Consider the following 13167-nt stretch of genomic DNA (forward strand, 5'->3'; position numbering starts at 1 on the left):
GGCACAGTGAATAGAGCACCGGCCCTGGAGTCAGGAGGACCTGAGTTGAAATCTGGCCTCAGACACTTAACACAAAAACTAGCCGTGTGACCTTGGGCAAGTCACTTAATCCCAACTGCCCGACAAAAAGCAAAAAAAAAATTTTTTTTAGTGATCAATGACTAGTTGAAACCTAACCCCCCTGCTTATACCTCTTGAAGGACATGTTTTTATAGAAAGAGGTTCAGAATTTTTACAATGAGCATTATGAATGCATCTTTTTCAGATGGAATAGAATAGCATTTTAGAACTGAAAGGACCTTTGAGATACTTAGTCCAGCAAACTTATTTTATAAATAAGAAACCTTGAGGCACAGAGAAACTAATTGATTTTCATAGGAACACAGTAAGTTTGTGGCAGAGCCAAAACTAGATTCCAAATTCCCTGATTGCTAATACAGTGCTTTTCCAACTAAACTATGTTGCTTTGATACTACTGACAGTTTATGATGCCTACATCCTGACTGGATTTCACCTTGAAAAATTGAGGGAAAAGCCCATTTTAGAGTGTGTTAGGTCATCTAAAGAATTTTCCTCAACTTATATACTATTGTACCACTACAGTGTCTATGGAACTATTTTAAAATGATGATTTTAACAATCCTCTTTTTCAGAGAAACATTTGGTGCTCCTTCGAGATGGTAGGACCCTTATAGGCTATTTGCGAAGCATAGATCAATTTGGTATGTATTAGGATCTTGAACTTAAATTTCCTATAGCTTCTCCTTGATTGTGTTTTTCAACCCTTTCCGCTATTTCCTTTTTATGAGTAACTTTTTGTTTTATAAATGTCTTATACTCTTCTCTTCCTTCCCCCTACTAAAATATGGTTTTAAGTCAGCAATTTGTGCATTGTTCTTTTTTTAAATGTGACTAGGTTTAAAAAAAAACCTGCATGTGTGTATCTGTATACATGGAGACACACAAGCTTGATTATCAACACTCATTTTCAACAAGTTCTGGGTTTTTCTTTCCCCATTAGGTGGAGCTAAGTATCAGAGAAAGACCCTACATCAATATTAAGGCTGTTCATTAGCACATACTTGTTGCTATAATAACCACCCAAGCAGTACCTGTACTGAAAGAAGTCACTTACTGGTGTAGGTCTTTGTTTTACAGCAGAAAGTGTTGAGCTATTTGTAAAGCTTTTTATTCAGGGACCCCACATTTATACTTAGAATACTGCATATGTGCATGCATCACTTATTAAATTTCTACTACAGCTGTGACTATAGGCACTTAATAGAGTTATATGACTGAAATGTTACTACAAAGTATTCTAATTAGGAAGATTTTTTTTTCAGACAATAAGCTTTTATCCAGTTCTGTGTAGATCACCATACTTGTACTAGGAAGGTAAAATTTAGATAAGTTCTGAGTTCCATGGAGTTCACAGCTAGAAAGGGGATAAGATGCACAGGTAACTAACACACAGTCACATAAGTGCATCAGAAAGTTAAAAAAACTGAAGAGGAAGATCATTATCTACCAGGGGGAGTAAAGGAAGCATTTTGGAAGAGGTAGCCTTTGAGTGGGACTATAGAAGGTTAGGTTAGGAATTTAGCAGGTGAAGGTAAAGCTGGGCATGAAGGAGAAGAGAAGCATGAAAAGACTGTTGAATTTGAAGTCAGAAGACTTCAGTTCAAACATTGGCCCTCCTGCATGTGTGACAGACCTTAAACTTCACCTCTCTAGTCCAAAGTTTCCTTATGTAAGATGAAGGGACTACACTAATTGATGCCTAGACTCCCTCCAGATGACATTGCTTGTTTCCACATCTTTCCAGCACAGGCTATGCTTTCTCTCATATTCCCACCCAGTCACTGTTTCTGGTGGGGGAGTCATAATTCATATTGTTCACTAGTACCACTTCCAGGCTTCCCTCTACCACCTTCACTAACCAATTTCTCAGAGGTTTATACTGTCTAGATTTTTATCACCCAAAAGATGGCTTTTAACATCCAAGACATTTCTTCTTCAATAAGTTCAGTGGCTGACTTGACATCCTCTCCTTCCCTCATATTAGGAGACTTTAGTATACCAATTGATGTTTCCTAAAGGAATTCATATAAGTGAGAGATCTGGATCCACTACAGATTTGTTCCTCTGATTTCACTTGGGCCCTCACTGCAGCCATGCAAATGTTCCATTCTTCCTTAATTATTTCCCTGTCCCAGTCTTTACAGCTGCAGTTCCAAGCCTTCTCTCAAGATTTCCCCCTCCTTTCATCTCCACTAAGGACCTTGCCTCATACTTCATCAGAATAGTTGAGGCATTGGCTAAAAGCTCTCCTTTTTCTCCTCCTTCTCATCCAACTTTATTCAGTCTGCTTCCCTCAGTGTGTCGTCCTTCACTACCAGGAAGAAGTGACCCTTCTTGCTAAAACTAACCTCTCCTGCAGATATGCTTGATCCCATCCTTTCCCATCTTCTCCAACAAATTGCCTCCACTGTCATTCTCTTTTAATCTTTCTGTATCTGTTGGCTCTTTTCCTGCTTCCATCAAAATGTCCATGTCTCTCCTATCCTTAAAAAGCCCTTGCTCAATCCTACCATTCTCACTAGTGGTAGTCTCCTTTCCTTCATGGCTAATATCCTTGTGAAAGCTGTCTACTGTAAGTGCCTCTAGTTCTTTTGTGTTTGCAGTCTGGTTTCTGAGCTCATCATTCAAATGAAACTGCTTTCCGAAAAGTTACCAGTGATCTCTTAATTGCAAATCTAATGGCCTTTTCTCAATACTCATCCTTCTTAAAATCTTTGACTACACACTATTGATTACTTCTTCTCTGCCATGGGCCCTTTTTTCCCTGTTAACTATCTCACTTGGTGATCTCATCAATTTGCTAGAGTTCTGTTACCATCTCTATGCAGATGTACATGGCCAGGCCTAGTCTCTCTCCTCAGTTACAGTCTTGTATTACCAACCACCTTTTGGACTTCCTAGACTCAACATATCCAAAATAGAATTCATTCTTTTTTCCCAAAAAATTTCCTTTTGTCAAGATTTCCTAATTACTTTCAGACCCCCTCTCAATTACATCCTACAACCTCAGTGTCATGTTCAGCTCCTCACTGTTGCTTACCCCACATGTCCATTCCATCCATTGTTAAATCTTGTTATTTCTGTCTTCACAACATGTCTCATAGAAGTCCCCATCTGTACTCATACAACCACAATGCTAACTCAGGTCCTTATTACTTTTTGACCAGACTATTGATATAGCCATCTCACTGGTCTCCCTGCCTCAATTTTCTCCCCTCATCCAATTCATTTTCCACTCAACTTCCAACGTAATTCTTCTAAATTGTAGATCTAACCATGTTACCTCACTCCTCTTCAGCTCCATTGGTTCACTTTTATCTCTGGGATCAAATACTAACTCCTCTGCTTGCCATTTAAAGCTCTTCATAACCTGATTCCTTCCTACTTTTCTGGTCTTATATTTGACTGTATTCCACTCGTTCTGTGATCCAGCTGTACTGGCCCACCTGCAATTCTTCTTCATCCCCTGTCCCCATGCTTTTAACACTATCTGTCCCCTATGCCTGGAGTGCTCTGGGCCCCCTTAGTTTTTCCCTCACTTCCTTCAAGAAGCTTAGATCCCTTAGATGCCTCAAATTTCACCTTCAGGAGGGAAGGGAAAGGGAATATGTTCATTTTCCTGACTCTAGCCCAGTGCTGTATCCACTGTGCCATCAGCTACCTCAAGAAGCCTTTTACAGTCCTAGCTACTAGTGCCTTCCTCTCTCAGATTATCTTCCATCTGTTCTGTATATATCTTATATGGACCTGTTATCTTCCCCACTAGGATGTAAGCTCTTGGGAAGTAGAAACTATTTTTGCTTTTCTTGTATTCCCACAGTTCGGAAAAGTACCTGATGCATAGTAGTGCTTGTTAACTAACTGACTGAAACATCCCCTACAATCCCAAATCTTTGATTCTGTGGCAATGCAGGCACATAGAGTAGCAGTATTATGAGATCCCATGTGAACCCAGCTTGGATGTGCTGAAGAATTTTCCAAGTTGGAGCATAGGGTACATGGAGGACAGTAATATGAGATAAGGCATATTTATTTGTATCTCAAAGTCTTCTGATGTCAAAGACTTTTACCCTTATGAATTAAAAGTTGTGAAATGAAATGAACTGGATAGATAGCACCTAATTGACAATGAAATGAAAGTAAATTTTTTGGTTGGTAAGCCATGTGGCAGACAGTAGTTTGATGATGGTAGTGAGGTGCAGTGAACAATCAAAGGTTAAGCATAGATCCTATGATCCTACTTAATGACAGCATGACCCTTTTGCCTTGTCAGAATTATAAGTTATGGAATAAGGTTGAATTAACCTCATGGAGTACAAAAATAAACTTAATGGGAAATTACCTCTAAAAACCTCATCGATAGGTAAAAAATTAAGCAGCTACTATGTGCCAGGCACTATGCTAAGTGCTGGGGAAACAAATATGAAAAGAAAGGTAGTCCCTACCCTCAAGGAGCTTCCTGTCTAATGAAGGATGACTTACAAAAGAAGAGGAGAGGGAGTAGAAAAGCCAGAGAGGGGATGGTGGAGTGGTCAACATACCCAAAATGAGTGCAGCCAGCTAGAAAATAAGACTTCTGTGCTGTGCCCCTTCCTTAAATGGAGGTTGAGGAATTCAAGGCTCACAGTTCCTGTCAGTGCCAGAGGATAGTGAGGAAGTATGAATATTAAGGTTGATTTGATCCTGCAGGATAATGAGATTTCTCAGCCATGAGGTTCCTGGGGGCATGAAGTCAAAGAAGTCCAAAATGAGTGTAGCTGAATGGGAAATAAGGACTTAATCATAAGAACCCACAATTGATAATGTAAATTACTAATGTGAGGAGATTATTTAAACACTATAGTTTGATGAATTTCAGTTTGATTAAGTAAGCCTTAATTAAGCACTTACTATGCTAGGAATTGGGGATACAAAGACAAAAATAAAATAATCCCCACCCTCAAGGAATTGACATGCCACTGGAGAGGTGCATATATATTTTCCTACAGCCCTGTGGCTCTTTCTTCACAAGAACTAAGGGCATACCCTCTCTTGAGTTGGCAGGATGGTCTTTTAATCTTAAGCATCATAGGATCTCTTCCCTGAAATTGATTAAGTCTTCTATTAAAGGGAGACTTATTAGGCCTTGGAGACCAGGAGCATAATTCTTAATTTTTATAACCCACCTGAAGCCTTAATGCTATATGCTTCTACAGGGTAAACCTGGAAATACCATTCTTATTTGAATCTCTTCTAATTTAAACAGAGGCTTACCTCAGAATATTGTAATAAATGGGCTTTGCTCACTTGTACTCAGGAACTTAAAACTAAATCTCTCTCTCTCTCCCTCCTGACATGCTTGCAGCTAATTTAGTGTTACACCAGACTGTGGAACGCATTCATGTGGGCAAAAAATATGGCGATATTCCTCGAGGGATTTTTGTTGTCCGAGGAGAAAATGTAGTCCTCCTTGGAGAAATAGTAAGTAAAGAGCTATGGTTGAGCCAGGTGCTCATGCTAGTTGGGTTCCTTGTCTTTCCAGTAATGTATAAATATTTTCATCCTCATTTCATTGAGCTACTCACTTAGAATCAGGGAATTGTTTAAGAGGCACCCCAGTCCAGTGAAACGAGCACTAATTTGGAGTCAGAGGACCTGATTCAGGTCATGGCTGAGTGTGTGACCTTGGCCAAGGCAGTTACCTCTCTGGGCCTTCATCCAGGGGAACTCTATAGAATAGAGGCACTGGATTCAGCAACTTACAGTCTTCCAGGCTGTTATGTTGTGATTCTAAAGTAGTTGCTGATATTGATAAGATGATTGCATTTAACTTTGCTTCAGTCGTGTTCAACTTTTTGTGACCCCACTTGAAGTTTTCATGGCAAAGATGCTGGAGTGGTTTGCCATTTTCCTTCTCTAGCTTATATTACAGATGAGGAAACTGAGGCAAACAGGGTTAAGTGACTTGCCCACAGTCATACAGCTAGTAAGGTTCTGAGGCTGGATTTGAATTCTGGTCTTCCTAACTCCAGGCCTGGTGCTCTATCCACTGCACCACGCAGGTGCTTCTTTTAAATCTATGCCTTCTTGTTAAACAGCATTGTACTTAACCTGTCATGAAATACCTGTGGTAGAAGTGAATGCAGTAAAGTTACTAGAACAGGCACTGAGAATGCTCTAGGTGTGTGGAGAGGTAGAATGAGCCTAGAACAAATGTACAAAATGATCATCTCTTCTTTATGGGGGAAATCTCAAGTGCTTGAACTTATTATCTGTGTGCTGCAGAAGGCTTTTAATAATGCTGTAACAACAGAAACAAAAATTAAGAATGATGTCATTTTACTATGGGGTAACTTTTGCTTGAAGACTTTGTGTAATAGTCCCAAAGAGAGATAAGGACACATGCAGAATCGTGAAGATTTTATAAATGATCATGAACTTAAGCAATCACTAAATAATTCTTCAAGGGTACTACAGCACTTGGCCTTAAATAATGTGACATAGCCTTTTGATTGCAAGAAAACAAAGGCAACATGAATGTATCGATTAGATAAAGATGTTGGACAGGCCAAGTATGGAGCCAGGAACATGATTATCCCCATCTAGCTGCTATAGATGGTAACCAAAGGAGAAACTATACTGTGGGGAGGACAGCAGTCATATCAACGTTCTTAGCCATACTTGTATATTGGTATAGCAGAAATATTTTCGGATATGAATGAGGATATTTTTTAGATCTTCTTGCTTTTATCCCTGAGATGAGATAACTTAAAGCAATTAGCTTCTGCTATCATAATATCTTTCCATATTTTAGATGAGATTACCACCTTTGATGCACATACCACCACCCTAAGTACATGAAACACTAGAATTAGTATCTAGTGTGTTCAACCTCCAGAGTAGCGGTGTATGTGACCCTCCCTTTTGGAAATTACCTATTTACAAACAGAAAGATATATTTATTGAGAGGCTAAACTGATTCCAAAAAGATTCTCGGTCTGAGTGGTCTATTAAGGGATTATTAACCTTGTTGAGTTCTGTCACCAGATTATGGAAAGAATACATTTTAAAAGTGATCAGCCAAATTTATCTTTGTAAATGTGTTTACTTTGTACCCCCCAAAAGCCCTCAAATTTAGAAGAAAAAAAGATTATGTGCCCTTTGCAGTTCTAGTATTTCTTCTATCTCCATAATAAGTAATTTATCAGTTCTTTAATGAGGAAATATGTGCAGGCATCTCAGACAGAAATGGGCAGAAGAGGAAAAAATATTAACACATATTAACTTAAATTTCCTTAGGAAGATGTAATATATAGGTTTGAGAAGGAATAATTTAGAATCCAGCCTAACTTAATTATATCCTCTGAAAACCTCAAACCCTTAAGGGAGTTTGGGATATTCAACCATAGACTGGGACTACCTCCAAAACCAAAGCTATAATCTTCTCAGATGCACAAAGAAGAGGCAAAATCTTATACTTTTTTTAAAGGTCCTTTAATATTAATGCCCTGTATTAAGATATGTAATATATAAGAAATCTGGCAGAATGGATAAAGTGACTTGAACTGAAAGATTTACTAAAATCTAGTCTCAGTAGTTTTTATTTAAAAAAAATAATAAGTGACTAATGGGACTATAAAGAATTTCCTCTCTATTAATGAACATCAAGTGAGGTATTAAGCAAGAAGATAAATATATATGTTCACTCAAAGCATTGGGGTGTCAAGGAAGATGTCTTGTGTAAAGTACAAACCAAAAGGTCTTCCAAATGATTCTGTTTCAAGATGATGTTTTACCAGTAGCCCAAGAACACTTCTTATCCCTGGCAAAATGAATAGCAATAGCAGAAAAAGAGATGTCTATATTACACACCTAATCCTGGTCACTGAACTAGCCCAAGGGAGGGAAGGGAAGAGGTGGGGCTACATTATATTTGGGATAAGAGAAAGGTGCTTTCTCTTGTCCCAAACTACTCACTGCCACGAAAGCACAAGTCCTTTAAGACCTGTTCTCTTCCAGTAATATTTTGTAGCTGCAAAAACTAGAGTCTCAGAATGATTAAAATTACAAAAGACCTGTGATAGGACAGTTAGAAAGATGCACATACTTAGGTATAAGTAGACTTCTACTTAGAACATGTTGTAGCCATTATTGAGGAAATAAATGGCTAGAAAAAATGGTTGAGTCATGAGCAAAAATGTAAGATAACATATGATCATCTCAAATGGTACCTTGGAGGTAATAAAAGCAGAGGAGGAAAACTCAAAGTGCCTTCCATAGATTGTTATGGGAAAATATGAACACATCACATGATATGAGAAGATAAGGGGTAGGGGGTCGTCATCTTCACTGTTGAAGAGCATAACCAGATCAATGAAATCCTGTTGTCTGGATTTGGATGGAATCCAAATCCAATCCAGGAATGACCGTATAGGTAATAGGTAACTATCAGATGACAGTTTTTTATGTCTTTGGAATCATAATTGGCTCCTTTCTCTTTCTTTAAATGCTTTTTCTGTCCTCTGAGAGTACAGTTTTCTGCCACCCCCACCCCCTTATACCCATGCTTAGAGGAATTCTGCCTGAGTTATTTATTTAACCTACTCTCGTCCTTTTTCTCTTTCAAATTATGTTTAAACACCTTTGTTTTCCAGGATCTGGAGAAGGAAAGTGACACTCCCCTCCAGCAAGTGTCTATTGAGGAAATCCTGGAAGAACAACGAGTGGAACAGCAGAGCAAGCAGGAAGCTGAGAAGCTGAAAGTCCAGGCTCTCAAGGAAAGGGGACTCTCCATTCCCCGAGCAGATGCCCTGGATGAGTACTAGATGCTCTGTTCCGAATCTTGCCCTCCTCGGGGCAGATTTGTCGCTGGAGTTGGTGAAACGGTGGCTACTCTTTACTGGAGTTCTGAAAAATGGTTTTCTTTGGATTCTCAGTTTCACACTTGTGCCATGAAGCAATCATGTGGCCTTATTTTTTTCTTAACAGAATCATTGTATAAAGGGGCATGGACTTTTTCGCACATGCTTGTGGAGCCAACAGATTACTTCCACTAGGCTTTATAGGGGAACTTACTTGTAAATAAAATATGAATCTCAAAACCATCAACTTGTTCCCTACATCCAAGTTGACTTCTATGTCCAGGTATTGGATTAAGGAGTAGTCTATCATGAAAATAAGAAGTATTCTTACAAGTTGTATGTAATTCACTTAAGCCATATTTCTGAGCCATATATATTAAGGGTTCCCTTTCTTCTCATCTTTATTTTTGCTAAACACTACAAACAACTACCCAGAACAGCTGTATTGTAATTTGGAGGGGGGAGGCTTGATTGAGGGGAGTTTTCCCAGAAACTTGTCATAATAGACATAGATGTCACACATTCAAGCATACATGCCTAACTACCAGGGCCTGCTGTTCTATTTCTTGTAATAGTTTTCTTATTCCATTAGGAAACAACAATAGACTGTCCCTATGCCAGCTGTTTCCCCCTTTCCTTCTGTTAGGTACAACTAGCTACTGTCCTACTTCCGCCAGAAATGGGTTTTTTTAATTGATATCTTTGATTTTTCACCACCTTTCTTCCTCAAACTAACCTTTTCCCTACCTAAAAGTTTAAAGTGGGGAAAATTGGGAGGGGAGACAGTTCTGTAAAGCTAAGCTACACCTCTGTCAAGTCTGACAGTATTTTAATAGTTTTTCTTGGTTCTGCTTCATACTGAATCAGTTGATAAAACTTGTTAATGCTTCTCTTAATTCTTCATATTTGTCACTGCTTAGGGTACAGTATTTTTTATGTACCACAGTTTGTTTAGCAATTCCCCCTTGATGAACACTTTCAAATTTGCTATCATGAAAAGTGCTGCTATGAATATTTTGAAGAATATGGGACCTTCAGTGAGGGATGGTGGTGGGGTGGCACAACAGGGGGATAAGGCATGTACACAAGTGTGATAGGGATAAAGACCCAGGTAAAGTACATGAAAATCTGAGGAGGCAGCCACTCTAATGATATTCACCAAGTTTCTTAACCTCTCCAAATGAGGCGTTTGTACTGGAACAGAGGTGTCAGCCCACAGCACCCCAGAGTGCTGCTGAACCAGGTTAAGATCTAATTAGGAAATATTTAACAAAAAATACAATAAAACATAATATTACATTTAGAAGCAATATGCAAGGATACTTTTGTATAGATTAGTGGTCCCTGGTTTCTATTTGAATTTGATATTGCTGAACTAGATTTCTAAGGCCCCTTTCAGCTCTAAATTCCATGTTCCCGTGACTTTTAACTGGGAGTAGGGGAAGGGACGGTGATGTTGGAGAAGACTTCCGTGTGTATCAGACAACATCATAATACAATTGAATGAGTACCTGATTTGGAGTCCCAGAATTTGAAAGTTGGGACATCTACAGCCACATAGTCCCTCTCATAGTCAAAAGCAACCCCCACTATAAACATACCTGCCAAGTGGTCCAACCTGTGCATGAAGACAGTCCAGGAGGGAGAACCATTTGAAGGATCCTATTTCACTTTTAGGTAAATGTTACCTTTAGTATGAACTTGTTTAAGATACAGCTCTGTCACTGACCACCTAGGGGACCTTAGGCAAGCCTCAACTTTTCAGCCTCAGTTTCCTCATCTGTTAAATGAAGAGTTTGGACTAATTGGCCTCTAAGATCCCTTCCATATCTATGAAGACTTGAACTAGCATTTTCAACAAGGAAAAAGATTTCAAGAACCCTAAATGGAGAAAATAGATTCTAGGTGTGGAAAAACATATAAAAGTCAGATACAGAACAAGGCCAAGGAATAACTAGTCTAGTTTTGCTGGAACATGGAGTGTATGAGGTAAGTTAGAATGTCACATGTGTGTTAATGTCACCTCAAATACCCAAACTTCCCAACTCCTCAATCTCAACTCATGACCCATTCCTCCATTGCACCTCAACTATAGGGATGATCAGGCCTTTGATCAGCATGCCTGTGTTTCACTTTCACAACTATCCCTATGCCTTGTCTTCTAAACCAATTCTTTGTCTTGCACCACAACCTCTAATTTCTTCACAACTTATTACTCTCCCAGGCTGTGGTCCCTGTGCTGCTTAACTTCCTTCCCAATCTCAACCTTAGCTTAAACCATTTCAACTTATTCTGTTTTCAGATTTCCTTGCCTCCTTGCCCTACTAACACTCATACCTTACCAAACCTCAACCCTGAACTACTCCCACCTCCTCTGCACCTATTCCCTAAGTGAATATAGCTAAAGAAATTCGTGCAACTGAGTGATCTGGGTCCATGACAAATTTATGTTATCTAATCTTAACTAGGCCCTCACAGTAGCAAGACAATCAGTGTACTTCTCCCTAACCTCTTCTCTGTTGTACTTCCCAATGTATTTACCAAACTTTTTCTGTTGGTCAACCAATACACTTTATTAGTAGGCAATTATTAATCGCCAGGCACTTCGCTAAGCTCTAGGATCATTTCTCTTCAAGCTTTCCATACCACCAGGCCTTGATGATAAGGTATCCCTCCTCATCAATAAAGGCCCACTCTGCTACATGTATCCTTGATCCCATCCCCTCCTGTCTTGTCCCCACTATTAGGTTCTCTCCATCTGTTGGTTCCTTCCCTGCTACCTACAAACATTTCCAAGTCCCCCTGTCCTTAAAAACTAATCTCTCACTAGATGCTAACATTGTTGCTAACTATTTTCCTGTGTCTTTGCTTCCCTTTTCAACTAAGTTTCTTGCAAAAGCCATCTGTCTATACTTCAATGCCACCACTTCTCCTCTCACTATACCCTCTACCATCTGGCTTCTAACCTCATTACCCAACTAAAATTTCTCTTTCCAAAAATACCAATAATTTCTTCATTACCCAGTCTAATAATAAGCTTCTCAATACTCATCCTTGATCTCTGCAGCATTAAACACTAATAAACACCCTTTCCTCCTGGACGTTCTCTCCTCAGTTTTTGTGAGTATTTGATCCTAAAGGCAATAAGGAACCACTAGAATTTATTGATCAGAGTGATAACAGATGAAGAAAATCACTTTAACAGCTGTATGGTGAATATCCTGGAGTGGAGAAAGGAGCAAATAGTAGGCTATTGCAATAGTCTAAGCCAGTGGTTCTCAAATTGTCTAGGCACCCCTGGGGGTCCCCAAAACCCTTTCAGGGGATCTATGAGGTCAAAACTTTTCATAGTAATTTTAAGACATTTTAATCTCTAATATGTTAAATATCACTCATAAAAGTTTTTGGAAGTTCCTCAATAATTTTTAAGAGTTTTACACTTAAAAGTTTTAAGTTTTACACTCTGGGGGTCCAGAGACCAAAAGGTTTGAGAAACAATGTTTAGGGAAGAGGGCTTGAAAGGGCATCAGGTAGCATAGTAGATGAAGAGTCAGCCCTGGAATCAAGAAGACTTGAGTTCAAATGTGGCCTCAGACACTTAGTAGTTGGGTGACCCTGGGCAAATCACTTAACCCTGATTGTCTCCAAAAAAAAAAAAAAAAGGAAAAAGAGGACTTGAGGTGGAGTGGCTAGGTAAGTAGAGAGATGGAGAACTCTGGCTAATAATTGGGAGATTGACAAATGACAACATTTGATGTTACTGTCCTTACTGTCCTTCACTCCACACATCACTCCAGTTCTGGGTTCCATACCTTTGCATTAGCAAATTACATACCTGGTATGTATTCCCTCTTAGAATATCTTGTTGCTTTCAAAACTCAGGCACATAATAGGCTTTGGGAGAAAGTTGGTGAACCTAAGTGGATATTAAGAAGGAATTGCCAAACCAGTAGGAAGAAGACCAGAAGAGCAGCTCTAAAAGGAAGGGCTACTTAGCAATGTTGCAGGTTAATGAAAACATGAAAGTTTACTGGATTTGGCGATTGAAGCCATTTGTGAGTGAGAGACTTTCATGGAGTTGTGAAGAGAGAAACCCGATTGCAGAGAGAATTGTGCTTGGTGTACATAGGGTGGAAGAGTCCTTGGTACATGTAGAGAACTCATTTTATAATTCTAGAAGCAAAGGGGAGACAAGATACTCAGTGAAAGGTTGAGGGGGTGATAGGATCAAAGGAAAGTATTTTTT

General features: G+C 39.2%; 2 protein-coding genes across 3 annotated transcripts in view; one reads left to right on the forward strand and one right to left on the reverse strand.

The window, feature by feature from the left end:
* Positions 1-9164, forward strand: part of LSM1 (LSM1 homolog, mRNA degradation associated) — a 13924-nt gene extending 4760 nt beyond the window's left edge. The window contains exons 2-4 of the mRNA XM_069075895.1: positions 654-722; positions 5426-5541; positions 8715-9164. Coding sequence (XP_068931996.1) covers positions 654-722; positions 5426-5541; positions 8715-8885 — 356 coding nt within the window. The 3' untranslated portion in view covers positions 8886-9164. The remainder of the gene's footprint in view (positions 1-653; positions 723-5425; positions 5542-8714) is intronic.
* DDHD2 (DDHD domain containing 2) overlaps positions 1-13167 on the reverse strand; it is a 147853-nt gene that overhangs the window by 120037 nt on the left and 14649 nt on the right. The gene's annotated exons all lie outside the window — the stretch shown is intronic.

Source organism: Petaurus breviceps, unplaced genomic scaffold, assembly GCF_028583685.1.
Source record: "Petaurus breviceps papuanus isolate PSGF00001 unplaced genomic scaffold, PetGlider_PUasm1.0 90919, whole genome shotgun sequence".
Classification (NCBI taxonomy): domain Eukaryota; kingdom Metazoa; phylum Chordata; class Mammalia; order Diprotodontia; family Petauridae; genus Petaurus; species Petaurus breviceps.